The sequence below is a fragment of the Daucus carota genome, chromosome 6 (assembly GCF_001625215.2).
Source record: "Daucus carota subsp. sativus chromosome 6, DH1 v3.0, whole genome shotgun sequence".
Lineage (NCBI taxonomy): Eukaryota > Viridiplantae > Streptophyta > Magnoliopsida > Apiales > Apiaceae > Daucus > Daucus carota.
In genome coordinates this window covers 27,761,973-27,777,207 of record NC_030386.2, presented here as the reverse complement: position 1 = coordinate 27,777,207, position 15,235 = coordinate 27,761,973, and the positions used below count along the sequence as shown (strand labels likewise).

Genomic DNA, 15,235 nt, shown 5'->3' with positions numbered 1-15,235 from the left:
TTTTAACGAGTCGAATCGAAACCAAGTCCGAGTCTTCAATGAGTCAAGTCAGATCGAATAACTAAAAAGCTCGGTTCGACTCGTTAAGTTTAACGAACGTTATTAGTTTTTCGAACTCAAGCTCGAGCCGAGTCGGTTTAACGACCAACTCGGTTCGTTTACAACCTTATAATTTTGTGTTTTTAATTTTCGAGAGACCCGCTTTTCTATGCGGCCCTATTTACATCTATTTACGGATAAGTAAGTACAACACAATAAAATGCTTTCAAAAAAAAAGTACAACACAATAAAATAACTATTTTCTGAAACGCAGATAAATACATGTAAAATATAGATAAAATATTATTCTTAATGTGATTAATTAACGGGCTGTAATTTATGTTATGAATATCATTATTTGCATATTAATATTGTAATTCTTATACTATCTGGAATATTTCTAATTTATGCTCATGCAACTATGTTTTATTCATGTGGGTGATTTGATTTTATTCGTCGAGTTTGTTTGTATGCAGAGCCTGTTATATTAATGAGACGGGAAGTAATAAAAATCCTTCATTTAATTAAGCTTTTCTTATAGGAACTATAAATCATAGATTATTCATAAATTATTTTTATTTTATTAATACATTTAAAATACTTCATAAATATTAATAAATCAAAATTAATCTAACAGACATTTTTACATCCGATTTATTATGTTAAACTACATCAAAACATAAGTCCTGATTTTAAATTCAATTAAACAGAGTTTTTTTTTTTTTTCCAAGATACGGAATCTGATGAGTGACGCCTATTGATGTCGTGGGTCCAGAGATGCGTTAATGGATCAACAACCACAATATGGAGAGCAGTATTTCGACACGGCCACTGAGTGATGTGACAAGAATTCTTTTCTTTTCGAGATACGAAAACGAGTTGCAAAATGAATGGGTCCATGCTTTGCTCCAGATTATACCAAATGTTACCGTTGAATAATAGGACACCGATAAAGACCTCTACTTCCAATAATTTTAATTCAAACTTATCAGAGCATAAACTATTTTGAATAATTGAGAATCGAACTGAAAAACACGAGATATCATTTATAATAAAATAAATAATATAAAATAATATTTTGCTTCTACTATATTACTCCATATATTCTCATGAATATATTAAATTATATTAATTTGGGAAAATGAACTTGACATGAATTTGAACGTTTTTATAAAATACAGTTTTTAAATTGTTTCAATAAACTTTCTTCTTCTAAACAAAAAATTAACGTTTAAATTTTTATTCAGAAAAAAATATTCTTTAAATATTTGATAAAACTAAACTTTATGAAAACTTTAATATACATGTCAAATAATGTAAAAAACTTTGTAGACATGAGTAGTGAATAGTAATATGTTGAATATATAACATGATAATTTGATAATATTTTTTATAAATGCTCTCTATTTATATATCATTATTATTATTTGAGAAAGAATTAGAGAGAAGTGAACTAAATTCGGGGTAGTGAATATTATATTTAATGATAATAAGCTAAAAACACTTATATATTCTTTAAGGGTTTGTCTACTGTGTGCCATGGGCACATGCTAAGCGTGAAATTTTATATGTTTGGGAGATTTTGATTGTTATGGTAGGAAGGGTACACCATTATTAAAATATGAGAGCTAATAAAAATCTTCCAAACATATAAAATTCTGCGTTTAGTGCTTGCCATAGGCACACATTAGAGAAACCGATTTCTTTAAAAAATTGGAGAAGGAAGATAAATTTTAAAGTTTAAAGAACCGCTAAAAATTTATTAAAATACTAGTTTCTCGCATCTTAAGTGCGGATTGGGAATTTGAGATCCCCATTTCATACAACCAAGTAACTAATCTAAACATTTATGCATGATATTGAAATTTTGATTCACGTTAATCGAACTTATTAATCATGAACTAAATACCATCTCTTAATATTTAGCACGTTGATGGACTAATTATAAAAAAAAACCCTTTTACTAGCATGTAAAAACTCAAAATTGTACTTCCTTCGTCCCAATGAATAATATACATTGGGATTGGACACGGATACCAAGAAAAAGTGTAAGAAATGAGTAAAGTTAGATGGAAAGTGGGTGAAGTGATGGGTCCCACTTATTTTTAATAATAGATTTGAGATAGTGGAAGAAAGTAATAATAGATTTGAGATAGTGGATGAAAATAGTGGGTGTAATAGTGTTTTTATTATTATAGAATGAAGATAGTGGAAGAAGGTAGTGGGTGTAATAGTGTTTTATATTATAAAAAATTGCTATTTTGGGAATGTATAGAAATGATGGGACATCTAAAAAAGGAAACTGTATACAATTCACCGGGACGGAGGGAGTACTATAAATAGACCGAAATCCGAAACTGACCCCAAGCCGTAGTTCACTGTTCATTACTACTCGTGCAGCAGTGGCAGTACTTTTGTAACTTAAATGCATGCATCGGCGAGTAGTGCTTACTGCTTACGGAGTAAATTATTATGGCACTGCTGAACGCCGATGCATTATATTTACAGGAGTGTGTATTATGTGAGTACGTATGCTGTAGGGTGTAGGATGGAGTAAATGCAGCACTACAGTGTGGGAGTGGGTGGGTGCGTGTCGTGTGTTTGGTGTGGGGTTGCCAAAAGTGAATACGGACTCCTGTGCCTGTGTGTGTGGTATAATCAACGAGAATTGCATCGGGTGCATCTATGATTCCTCAACCACACTTTTCTGTAAAGTTGCTTCTACCTTTCTCCTATAACAAATGCACATGCCGATCAGCCGGCGTCGACCCAAATTTCACATAAAAAAGATAAAAAACTCTATTAATATGAGATTTTTTAGAGGAGTATGAAAACAAATCTGTGCAGGTTTGACCGACACAAAACGAGCAATATCATACTAATTCGAAGTTAACAGGTGTTGCGTGGCCAACAAGTGATATCTGAGCCGATGGTTATGAAGTTGGTCTCTGGGTTGCGGGCGGCTGCGGTTGTGTGATGTGGGAGGCTCTCCAGAAATATGATTGAAAGTGTTGAACGGCTTGTATCGAAAGTCTTCCTGACAAAGATGGTAGGGCGGTGTGTCCCGTAAGATGAGGAACCGATAAATAACAACGGTATAAAGGTCACAAGATTGGTGGTTTTTGGATTGAGGGGAGATTGTAAGTGAGTGTGAATCCAAATCTCAAATCAAAAAGATAAAAAAAAAAATTTGTTTTGAATATAAGCAGTCAAACAACTCCGTTAGTACGAGACCTTTTGAGAGGAGCCCGAAAAGCTATTCATAATTTGCGACCTATTGGTCAATTCATATATTCCTTCTATTCTTTTGATTTAATGCTTTGACTTCTAGCAAAAGTGCTTTGACCGGGTATTTAGAATTTTTTATATAATTTTTTTTAATAGAAATATATAATCAAAATTTTAATTCACAAAAAGATCAATATATGATAATAATTTTTTACTGTCGGGACAAAAGTCAAACAATCAAAAAAAATAATTAGAAAAATAACAAGATAAGACTATTACTGTGAAAGCTCGGAATGATATTTTAATCTAACATAATATTGAAAAACGATAATTCCTCTCTAGTCACGACCAACATATATTGACATGGGTGTATTAATTGGGATTTTAAAGTGTATTTTTTCATTCTTGAAATCCGATGCTATTCGATTAGGATTGTTTGAAATCCATTAAAAAATTGAGGTATTTAATTGAGATTTTAAATTATGCTACAAAATCTTGTGGTATTCAATTAGGATTTTAAATTATGGTTTAAAATCCGATAATATTCAATTAGATTGTTTAAAATCCATTAAAATTGGATGGTATTCAAATGGGGATGAAACTTTTTTGGATTTTGTGAAATTCTCCGGCTATTTTAAGTTTTTTGAAACCCCACCAAAATCCATAAGATTTTGTAGCATTGTGTCTAAACCTTGAAGAATCTATATATAATCTATATCAACTCTATCACATCACATTTTATCATGAATCCGTATAAAATCAAAATCACATATAATCCATTAAAATTCATAAACTAAAACAGTCCATTAAAATCCCAATCGAATACACCTACTTGAGTGTCAACTGGTCCACCTAACTTGTAATTATTTATATACGTAATTTTATTATACTAAACAAATTTATGTCAAAATATTCGCATATTTTGACCCCATAAATAAAATTTATATACTACTATATTTCAAGCTAATTGAGAGGTTTCAAATTTTTATCACACTAGTTTGAATTTTCGGCTCGACCCCGAAACTTATTATCCCGTTTATTTCTACATATTTTTTTTTTACATTACTTAACATGTATTTCAAGACTCATATGAAATTATAGATTCATAATTTTGTTTTAAAATAAAATTCAAATACTATGATTTAGAAGAAAAGAGAATTAAACTAATTTATGAGTGCTTTATAAAAGTTTAATATTTGTCCTCACACGTGGTGTAAATGCTTATGCGTGTCTCTATCAATAATTCAACACCATAATTTATACCCCTCCGTTTCTTTTTTCTTTTCCTGTTTGTGATGTCGGTACTGTTCATAACATGAGACAAATTACTAATTTACATCTAATTTATAAATCTAAATATAGTCATGAGTGATCTTGTTAGATTCGTATTCACGAGTACTTTAATACGGTGAAATTTTTATATTTAATGCTACTACGAAATGAAAGATATGAACGATCAAAAATGTGTGTTGGCAAACGTGAAAAGTACAAACATGAAAAGTATTTAGAGACGGAGGGAGTACTGTACTACTCCTTCCGTCCCAGCCATTTGTATCCAATTGGTTAGGACACGAATACCAAGATATTGAGTAAAAAATGAGTAAAATTAGATAAAAAGTTAGTATAGTGGTGATACCCATTTATATCTAATAATAGATTTGAGGTAGTGGGGGAAAATAGTGGGTGTAATAGTGTTTATATTATTATAAAATGGAGATATTGAAAAGAAGTAGTTGGTGTAATAATGTTTTATATTATAAAAATTTACTATTTTTGAAATGTATACAATTGATGAGACGTCCAAAAAAGAAACTGTGTACCATTCATCGATGGGGACAGAGGGAGTATACTTCAGTCTATCGAAAAATATCAAAATTTTATCCCATTAACTTGAATTTCCGGTTATTGCCATGAAGGTTACCGTAAATGTTTATGCCTGTCTCTATCAATGATTCAGTTCGAGGTGACCATTGACATTTGACAACATGTACCGTCAAGTGCCTTCACAAGAAAATATCATCCACTATATGGAGTAAATGGAATTGGGTCACTTTTACGGGTCATTCACTCATTCAGTTTCACGCTGCATTTGATTTTGTAAATACAAAGAGGGAGATTAAAGTAAACAACGGGGACACCGATTACGACAGCTTGTGATCACGACCCTAAGTGTTTTTCACTTTTCCCAGCGTCTGTCCTGTTTTTAGTTTTGCCCTGAAGAGTGTTTGGTGTCCTATTTTTATTTTTCTTTTCAATCAACACTGTAAATAAATGATTTATTTTGAGTTACGAACATATTATATAAAGATAGAATCTCGTATTATCATTAAAAATGTTGTCATATATCTACTCATATGTCAATGTTTGGAAATAATTATTTTGAATTAATTGCACATAATTTTATACAAAATTGTTAATATATATATATATATATATTTATATTAATTATGTTATATATATATTTATATTAATTATGTACACAGAAATTCATGTTTTTATATAAAAAATATATTCATTTATTTATCTTTTATACTTCTATGTATCTTTCTGTAAAATGAAACACTTATTCCTTTTTCTCATTGTGTAATTCCGGGTTGTGTACAAAAATTAAAAACTAAAATTCAAACATGAAACCAAATTTTGCTGTGTTGTAGTATTTGTCCGCTCTACTAATAATTGTATTTCTCCACGTCATCCTAAATTTTTGTGAATGACACAAATGTTGTAAGAAAAAATTGTACCATTTTCTTTTACACAAATTTGTGTGGTTCTATTTTTGCTAAACTTACCGGTAGTAATGTACTAATGTTCTTCAACCATTAAAAGAAATTAAACTTGCCAGGATCTGGTTAATTGTCCAGTATAGTTCCAGGTGACATGCAATTCATATGGATCAACTCCTTAATGTGGAGATACTAATACTCTCAGATGCAGGGTCACTGTTTCTGGAATCATTAAAGCTGTTGAGTTTAATAGTAATGACATTTTATTTCACAGCACTCTGCATTTTGGATATGATAGGTTCTTTGAGCTTGCCTTCACCTACTTATAACGCTTGATGAATCACAGAATACTTACCGGCAACACGGTAATAACCTTAGAAGAGGGTGCATGTGTGTTCTGAGAGGAAGAGTGTCACAAGGCGAATCTTTGATATCGCGAGGCAGACCAGAACATCCCTCTCAGAAGAACACTATGCATAACATTAATAATCTTCTTAATGCATATACATATGTTTCAACAATTTCTTGAATATGTCGAGTCCATGATATGCTAGTCCCCAAACGAGGATGAAGTCTCAGATCTTAGCCTAATAAATGAGGGTTGCATACATTATTTTTTACTCTACTCCATGAAATGAGTCCATAATTAGATTGCAGGCATCTACATATCTTCATATGTTAGTGACCAGCACCATGTGGCAGACGAAAAGAACCACTAGCATAAAGCATTTGGTAGACCGGCCTGATTCTGACTGTCAGAATTATACTCAATACAGTACCAAGACCACAGGCTCCAGCCAGGAACAAGAATGTGAGCCTGAAGCAGTCGGGACCCAAGCAAGAAGAACCTTGCTGTTTTGCTGCCTCTGAGTCGTATACATACCCAGCAAGCAAACCAGAAAAGAGAAGTGCACCAATGGGATTCCCCAACTGCATAAAGTTGAATATTATACCAAAATTCCTTAAGCCAAAAAGCTCTGAGGATGTTGGGATCATTATACCAAACTGAACACCATAGCATATCCCAAGAAATGCTGTGGCAACATATAAGGTGCCACTTATAGCCGAGGCATATAACAGGTATGTTACAACCATTATCACTTGTGTGATTGTCATCCAAACTGTTCTAGGGATTGCTTTTGATCTGAAAAACACATTCAACACATGCAGTAACCAAAGTATAGATCAGAACAATGATTAAAATTAGCTAGGCATTTTATAATTAAAATTTATTTGCATTGATGTTTACCTTACAAAGAATTCTGAAATAACACCTGCTCCAAGACGGCCCAGAAAATTGAAAAAGCTGAAGAGACTCAACAATATTGTTGTATCATTAACACCTAGTGAAACACCAATCTGTGCCAAATTGTTTAGGACAGTTACTCCAGAACCAACACCAAGGAAGTATACTACCCATAAAAGCCAGAAATCAGCCTTGACAACGGCTTCATGAAATCTAAAATCTTCTCCTCTCCTAGGCTTTCTTTTCTTCTTTATGGCTCCCTCCCCCACAGCCAGAAGCATATCAACTTCTGATATATCTTCATTCTCATAGTAGCTTCCAAGATTGGCTGCTGATGAAGATGGTGTCAACAACGGATCTGCTAAGGTCGTATCTCTGTCTCCTTCAGCCAAGTTGTCTATAGAACTAGACTTGTGAATAGGCTTCTTATTGTTTGCAGGAAATATGGTCATTTTGATGGGGATAGCAAGAGGAGACATGAGAAGGATAACCATGATGCCAACTAAAATGTAGGACACGGAGTTGCTTAAATATAATAAATCTTTCAGTATCGTAGTTGTAAGAAGATAGACAGCAAGTGTGACACTCGCTGCTTGAGTGAAAAGAAAGTGAGTATGCTCAGATGAGTCCTCTTCTGAAGCAGGAGTACATGCCCGAATAAAGTACATCATTGCTAGACATGTAATGGGAATGCCCAGGGTCATAAACAACAACAGATCCGAAGCTGACTCATTAAGAAGCATACTGTACACCTCTGTGAATACCGCAGCACTTAGCCCAATATAACCTTTAAGAAGTCCAGCAACTGTGCCCCTACTCAGAGGGAAATTCCTCATGTTTGTAACAAGCACCGCTGTACCAAACCACGCGCTGCTATTAGTGGCGACACAAAGTGCAATCCACAACTGTAATAGCATCAAATGCGTGTTAGAACAGAGATACTAAGCATTAAATGTCTCAACATAACAGGGATTACCAGGTTGATAAGAAATGGAGTCATTTCTGGATAAAATATCAGGGTCACAATGTAAAATTTATCACTTCAAGAAGGTAAAAAGTAGATTCATTAGAGTCAAAATGTAAATTTCATCTCTTTAATGGAAAGGAAAAAGCCAGTTAATTCAGTTTTTTTTTTTTGTTTGACAGAAGCCATTTAATTCAGCTTGACAGATAGAAATAAAGATATTTCAAAGAGGAACCAATTCAGGGCACATTTGCCAGTGTTATCTCTGTTTAGAAATATCCGCTATAACACTATACAATTGTGGCACATCTTTAAAGATAATTAGTTAAAATTAGTATTAAGTGATTGTAACTAGTTTGTAGCAAATGGCATGAGAAGTCTTGAGTCTGTTTCACCTTCTTTCTAAACTTAAAAAAACAGATTCTCAGGCTTGCGTTTGTTAAAAACACCTCCACTGTAGTGTTTGTTGACATCCCCCTCAACTGTTCTCCTTAATTGACAGGAAATACGACAAATGCTTTAGAAAATCCTGACTTGAACTTAATTTCAGATTTATACCAATAATCACATGTTTAAAAGTGTTAGTACAACTTTGATCACATCAGCATGTTCTGGCCCTTAATCATGACAAAATAATCAGTGTAGCAAACAAGTAGAGCAGGGCTTGAAAGTACAAGTAAAATAAACGCAAAAAAAAAAAAAAGATACTTACAACCCAATAAGGCACTGAGACAAGAGTCCTGCTAACAGCAAGCCAGAGAACACCATAGCCGCAGAAAGAAGCGAAAACACCCACCAGCAAAACAGCCCATGATGGAAACTTGTTACAGGCAATGCCTGGAAGAATGCCCACATTTTCACCAATATCATTAGCTACTCCAAGCATAGTAAGTTGTTGTTGACTGAACCCAAGTACTGATTTAAGTGAATGAGAATACAAAGGAAACGTATAAGCGCTTCCAGCAGCAATCTGGACCCAAACTGCAGCGCCAAGACCAACCCATGGTGGTCTACTTCCCACTTTTAGAACTCCCATTTCTGTCTGTTGAGCACTTTTAAGATGATTTCACTTCCTTTTTTATATTAGTATTCTGTGGAGAATGATCTTTTTTCCAAGATTGTTGGAGTTTAAGTTGTTGTTATGGGTAGATGAAGATTTATGGTTCGGTCAGAACTGAGGGGGTCCTGTGACTTTTTGCTTTACGAACGTACAGATATTTGTAGCCACATACATGCTAGATAAATTTAGGCCGGTGTTTAAAATCGTGTCATAACTGCGACATGTAGTCGACAGATTTGTCTTCTTGTGTTGTTAATTTTTGCTCATTTCGAAGATTATATTATGGCGTTTAAGCACGATTCGAACTAACTTTTTCTTAATTTATATACGTCATAAATATGTTGTTACTGTGGACTGTTCGATTTATTATATTTTCACAAATTATTATAAATTCGTTTATATTTCATTTCATCATTTTATGTTAACTTGACATGTACTTAATTTGTAATTTAAAAAGATTGATCAAATATATTCAAAACAATCCAGAAATATTTTTAAACAAAAATTAATGCGTGATTTGAGTAAATATTTTTAATTTATTATCTTTATTTTTAATTATAACATAATTTATTGATTTTATTTAAGAGTTCTGAAGGGATTATTAGAATCTTGCACACGTCCTAAATGAAAAAGAAAAACTCGTAGGCATATTTTGACTATGGGAAAAATTAAATAATGGTGCTGTGACTTTTGAGTAAACAAACAAACAGAAAAAAAAAATAAAAAAAATCCTCCGATATCTTGAAACCAAAAACACAGATACAAAACCTACCGGAAAAATCTGCATTTTAGCCGCAAACTTACAGTCGTAAACTGACACTACGAACCCAATTCTCGAAAATGGCTTTGGCTTCACTGCAAGTGAACAATCTCAGACCTCTTAAACCTCAACATCACTTAATTAATTCTTCTCCTAAAAGGCTCTCTGCAACAATCAGCTGCTCCGCCGCCACACCCACCAAACGCTACACCATCACTCTCCTTCCCGGCGATGGTATCGGCCCCGAAGTCATCGCTGTCGCCAAAAATGTTCTTCAACTCGCCGCTTCCTTCGACGGTACTCTAAAACCTTGGACAATTTTATTCATTTATCGAAAAATGTTAGCTTATTCTAGTCTAGTCCAATTAATAAAAACTATTGAATTGATTTATTTAATTGTGATGTAATCAAGATTTAAAGGTTGTTTCTTTACTGCCCTTGAGTGCTGGCTACTAGATATATGGGATATATGTTTGATTAAAGATATTTAGTTTAGTGCAAGTACATTGGTGAAATTGGATTGAAATGGGTTGGTAATTGAGAGGTTATTTGTTTGAAAATGTGGAAGGGATTGAGTTTGGGTTCAAGGAGATGCTGATGGGAGGTGCAGCTTTGGACTTGACTGGTGTTCCTTTACCCGAGGAGACCCTCTCTGAGGCCAGAAATTCGGATGCTGTTCTTCTAGGAGCAATCGGAGGGTGATGACATATTACTATCTTACTTTACCTTTTCATTTAGGTTGATTATTATATAAATTCCGTATCTTTAACTATTATTAGTCATGTTGGGGAATTTACAAGGAGTTGGTATATGCAACTGACTTTTTTTTATATATTTTATTTTTTTTGTTTTAAGCTATAAATGGGATAACAATGAAAAGCACTTAAAACCCGAGACTGGATTGCTTCAGCTACGTGCAGGTCTTAAGGTCTTTGCAAATTTGAGGCCAGCTTCAGTTTTGCCACAGGTGGATTTTCTTTTGTTATGTTAAACTTCTGCTTGTACGTGGTTGGTTTAATGCCAGTTTTCATCCTGGAATTTCATTCTTTATTTTCCATCAATCCTAGTTGGTAGATGCGTCAACTTTGAAGAAGGAAGTGGCTGAAGGTGTTGACTTGATGGTTGTTAGGGAGCTTACCGGGGGTTAGTCTGCATCTGTCTGAGTTTGTTTATACTGATTAGTTTTGCTGAAGTCATTTGTGGCATACAACAAGATTTTAATTTTGTTTGTGTGCATACCAATGAAATTTCTAGATTTCCTTGAGAGTTTAAAATTTTTGCATAATTTTTGATGGAGACTTTATAAAGTTTGATGATGTAATAATTTTGCTTGAATTGGTTGAAATGTAAATGCTTGAAACAGAAGCGAGATTTGAAATGCTTGACTTACGAGTCCTTTCTTGAACACTGTTTCCACAGAAATACCTAACGTCGTTTTCTCTTTTTTAGTTGATTATCTTGAGCAGCTGCATGTTTCTATTTCTTTATAGCAAATATGTGTTTGCTTTTCATTTGCATTTTTGTTTATGGCTATAGGTATTTATTTTGGAAAACCAAGGGGTTTTGGCACGAATGATAGTGGTGATGAGATTGGTTTTAACACTGAGATTTATGCAGCTTATGAGGTGAATGGTGGATCACTTTGCTTTTAAAGTTTTGTAAGAAATGTTAAATTACTAATTTCATGTCCTGCACCACTTACCAATAATATACGATATTAGTTGGAATATGATACAGAGTGACACTATTGCAGCTTTGAGTTTGACTTTGTTCATTAGAATTAGTTAAATTCATGTTGTGCAAAGTTGTATAATTTTGATCCATGGCGCACACACACGCACATACAGACACACACACACACATGCACTTATGAGGTTATCCACTATTCCCTGGTCTGCAGGAGTCTATATCATCTATCTTCAATATCCTGAAGTGCTCTTTGTAACTTTTAATTATTTGGCTGCCAGATTGATCGCATTGCTCATGTTGCGTTTCAAACTGCTCGGAAGCGTAGCTGTAGACTTTGTTCTGTAGATAAAGCTAATGTTTTAGAGGTAATTATGTAGTTTTTGTTATTTTTCATCTAATTTTACTGCAGCATGTGTTGGTATACTTTAATAAGATCCAGTAGTATAGTGTACTTAAAAATAATTATATGATTGTTACTTATTCTAATTTTAAGTGGTATATTGATTCTTCATAGTTATTGCTATCCTTTGTTGTAGAAGATTGCTAAAGTTATTTTGCATTGGTTTGGACGAATTGTATAAGAATAATAAGATCACATCTGCAACAAATTTCCTACATTTTGTTTTAACTATCTGATACATTGCAGTATTGCACCTCTGAGTTAGAGCATCTAACAGGCAATTCAAACCCATTGATAAATGGTGGCAGACAATTACAATAGCCATTCAACTGCCTAGTCCATAGAACCGTCATTCCATGGTTATTGCTGTATGTGCTGCCTTGCAATGACTTTGTCGGGATGGTGATATTTTTTGCTATGAACCAAATTCGAAGATGTTAAATATATCTAGCAATATTCTGCGTAAAGTAGATGCTACATATGTTGTTGAGCTTGTGATGTTTACCTTATTATTAGAACCATGCTCAACTATTCTAAACAACATATATGACGTCAGTAATTCAAATATGTGCTCGTTAATTTGTAAAATTCTTATTATATATATATATGTATATGTTTATGTATATGTATACAGTATATTCAATAATTTTGCTTCCTATTTTCAGGCGTCCATGCTCTGGAGGAAGAGAGTAACGGCTATTGCTTCACAGTACCCTGACGTTGAACTTTCACACATGTATGTCGACAATGCTGCAATGCAACTTGTTCGTAATCCTAAACAGGTAATTATTTTATTGAATAGTAAGGCAGAATTCTACATTTTGTTATATTACAGGGTCATCCCCTCCTGACAATAGATAGTTCAAGTGATAAGCTGGTATGATATGTTCTGCTGCAGTTTGACACTATTGTGACCAACAACATATTTGGTGATATATTGTCAGACGAGGCTTCGATGATTACTGGAAGCATTGGGATGCTCCCATCCGCTAGTATAAGCGATTCGGTATGGAGAAATACTAACCTTGCTTGTAGTGTTATCTATTCTTTATATGAGTAGCAATATTCTATGTTTATTATAAACTTCTGTCACTTATGGTTGAGTTACTTGAGTATATCTAAAATAAATATTATCTTTGTTGTGGAATTTTTGTTTATGTAGGGTCCTGGATTATATGAACCAATACACGGGTCTGCTCCAGATATCGCTGGAATGGTAAAATTTACAGCATTCTAGTACTGTTGCAAAGTTATAGATGAACCTTGTCAACTATTGTGATGAATAAAGCATGTAGATTAATTAAATATGGAAATATTTGGTAAGTTCCATAATCTAGAATATCTTGATATAGGACAAAGCTAATCCTTTGGCAGCAGTGCTAAGTGCTGCCATGCTATTAAAGTATGGCCTTGGAGAGGAAAAGGCAGCCCAACGAATTGAGCTTGCAGTGCTGGATACTCTAAATAGGGGATTCCGTACTGGTGATATATACTCTGCTGGAAATGTATGCACTGCAGATAAGAAAATCTCTTATTCCTAAAAATTGCATCTTTAACTATTTTATATTGTTTTGGGGTGCTAAAATACTTTTACACCCGTTTTTGTTGCTTTGACATGTGAACATCAATGACTAAAATCAAATTAGTTAATGCTGGGAAATCACGAGAATCCAAGACCCTATTTGGTTAACTTAAAAACTGTTTTTTGTTTTAGAAAAGAGAAAACCGTTTTTACTTTTCAGAAAGCAAATGAGGTGTTTGGTCCTATTACAGAGAAAAGGAGTTGGTTTCAAAAAATAGAAAAATGAACCAAGAAAGTGTTGTTTTCTGGAAATACAGCTGTTTTCTAAATCTAAAACTCTTTTGATATAATTTCAATCTATCTCCCCACTATTATGACGATTACCTACTTTACATCATTATATTTTGCTTCATATTAAAACAAAACAGTTTTTCTTGTTTATTAAAAACTGTTCTGGGGGATTTTCTTGCCATAACACCTATACATTTTAGAAACTGCAAAAACTGTTTTTTTTTTTTTTTTGTTGTTGTGCTAAAACACAATTCTTAATACAAAAACTGAATACAATACCGAACTGCATTCAAGTTTCTCGAGTTCTGTTGAGACTAAAGAGTTCCTTGATCAAGTGATATGGTGGTATCAAGTGGGATCGTTGTTAATTCACTTGCCTGCCCCTGTTTAATAAACCTAAAGGAAAAGAAGTAAAATACTTGTTTATATGTTTCCCCCTATCAGAGCTTTTATTAAATAATAGATATTTATGTGCTAAAACTTTGTCAAATCATCCTTGGTTGCAAATTAGATATAATTTGTTTGCCTATGTGTGCAAGGAAAAATAAAAGATGATATAAGGTTGAAACTTGAAATACTGTATGTGCCTGTAATTGAGCAACAACTTGAATAGAATTATATTATTGTTGTAAAAGCTGATAACAATTACAATTACCAGTATTAGCGAAATCAATTCTTGGGGTCTTCTTTCACATCACTTTCAACTCCATTTCCATCTACTTACAATGCATTTATCTATGGTCTATGTATGTGTCTAACTGTACGGTGTATTTGAGCTTTTGTCTTTGCCATTAATGCACATTCTTCTCCTGTTCCAGAAATTGGTAGGATGCAAGGAGATGGGTGAAGAGGTGCTGAAGTCGGTAGAATCCAAACTTGCTGCTGCTGTATGATGAGTTCTGCATTTATGAAAGTGTTGAGGAAGCCGGAAGGGTAGTTCCATATTTAAAGATTTTGGGAGTTTTTTTCCAAGATCATTATAAAAGAAATGTACCTTTTTTTAGTTGTAGGAAGGATATCCATTGCTGTTTTCTGCGTTGTTTCTCATTTTATCCCTTATATGTTACGTAGACCTTTGATCTGCTAGTTTTTAAACATTTTGAAATGCAAGACCAGAGCTGTTGTCACATGAAACATAGCTGTTTGTAAAACCGACTCTGGAAATTTGAATAAGAAATCAGTTATTTACAGTCTGTTGTTGATTTCAGACTTCGGGTTATTATTTATAGTAAGTGCTGGTACTTTTATCCATATTTCTCTGGAGCGGAGGACAATGAGCCGACCCATATGGACACTACAAAATAGACTCATAT

General features: G+C 33.5%; 2 protein-coding genes across 2 annotated transcripts; one reads left to right on the top strand and one right to left on the bottom strand.

Annotated features, from left to right (window-relative positions):
* Positions 1–6,348: 6,348 nt before the first annotated feature.
* Positions 6,349–9,389, bottom strand: LOC108225565 (protein NUCLEAR FUSION DEFECTIVE 4). Its single transcript, XM_017400457.2, has 3 exons — positions 8,913–9,389; positions 7,240–8,141; positions 6,349–7,134 (listed from the first exon to the last, which is right to left on the bottom strand). Exons 1-3 carry the CDS (start codon positions 9,234–9,236, stop codon positions 6,669–6,671), a joined length of 1,692 nt encoding a protein of 563 aa, XP_017255946.1. The 5' UTR covers positions 9,237–9,389; the 3' UTR covers positions 6,349–6,668.
* Positions 9,390–9,966: 577 nt separating this feature from the next.
* Positions 9,967–15,112, top strand: LOC108193049 (3-isopropylmalate dehydrogenase 2, chloroplastic). The gene is made up of 11 exons (XM_017359614.2): positions 9,967–10,317; positions 10,589–10,718; positions 10,876–10,987; positions 11,088–11,163; positions 11,557–11,645; positions 11,988–12,074; positions 12,775–12,891; positions 13,008–13,115; positions 13,272–13,325; positions 13,462–13,614; positions 14,741–15,112. Exons 1-11 carry the CDS (start codon positions 10,101–10,103, stop codon positions 14,813–14,815), a joined length of 1,218 nt encoding a protein of 405 aa, XP_017215103.1. The 5' UTR covers positions 9,967–10,100; the 3' UTR covers positions 14,816–15,112.
* The last annotated feature ends 123 nt before the right edge of the window (positions 15,113–15,235 follow it).

What these genes read in the sequence shown, in the direction of transcription:
- LOC108225565 (XM_017400457.2), bottom strand. Translation starts at nt 9,236, where the DNA reads ATGGGAGTTCTAAAAGTGGGAAGTAGACCACCATGGGTTGGTCTTGGC. An exon ending in TCTCAGTGCCTTATTGGGTT is followed by an intron (nt 8,142 to 8,912) that starts GTAAGTATCTTT and finishes ATGCTATTACAG; the next exon opens with TTGTGGATTGCACTTTGTGT. An exon ending in ATTTCAGAATTCTTTGTAAG is followed by an intron (nt 7,135 to 7,239) that starts GTAAACATCAAT and finishes TGTGTTTTTCAG; the next exon opens with ATCAAAAGCAATCCCTAGAA.
- LOC108193049 (XM_017359614.2), top strand. Translation starts at nt 10,101, where the DNA reads ATGGCTTTGGCTTCACTGCAAGTGAACAATCTCAGACCTCTTAAACCT. An exon ending in CTTCTAGGAGCAATCGGAGG is followed by an intron (nt 10,719 to 10,875) that starts GTGATGACATAT and finishes TTTTGTTTTAAG; the next exon opens with CTATAAATGGGATAACAATG. An exon ending in TTGTTCGTAATCCTAAACAG is followed by an intron (nt 12,892 to 13,007) that starts GTAATTATTTTA and finishes GTTCTGCTGCAG; the next exon opens with TTTGACACTATTGTGACCAA.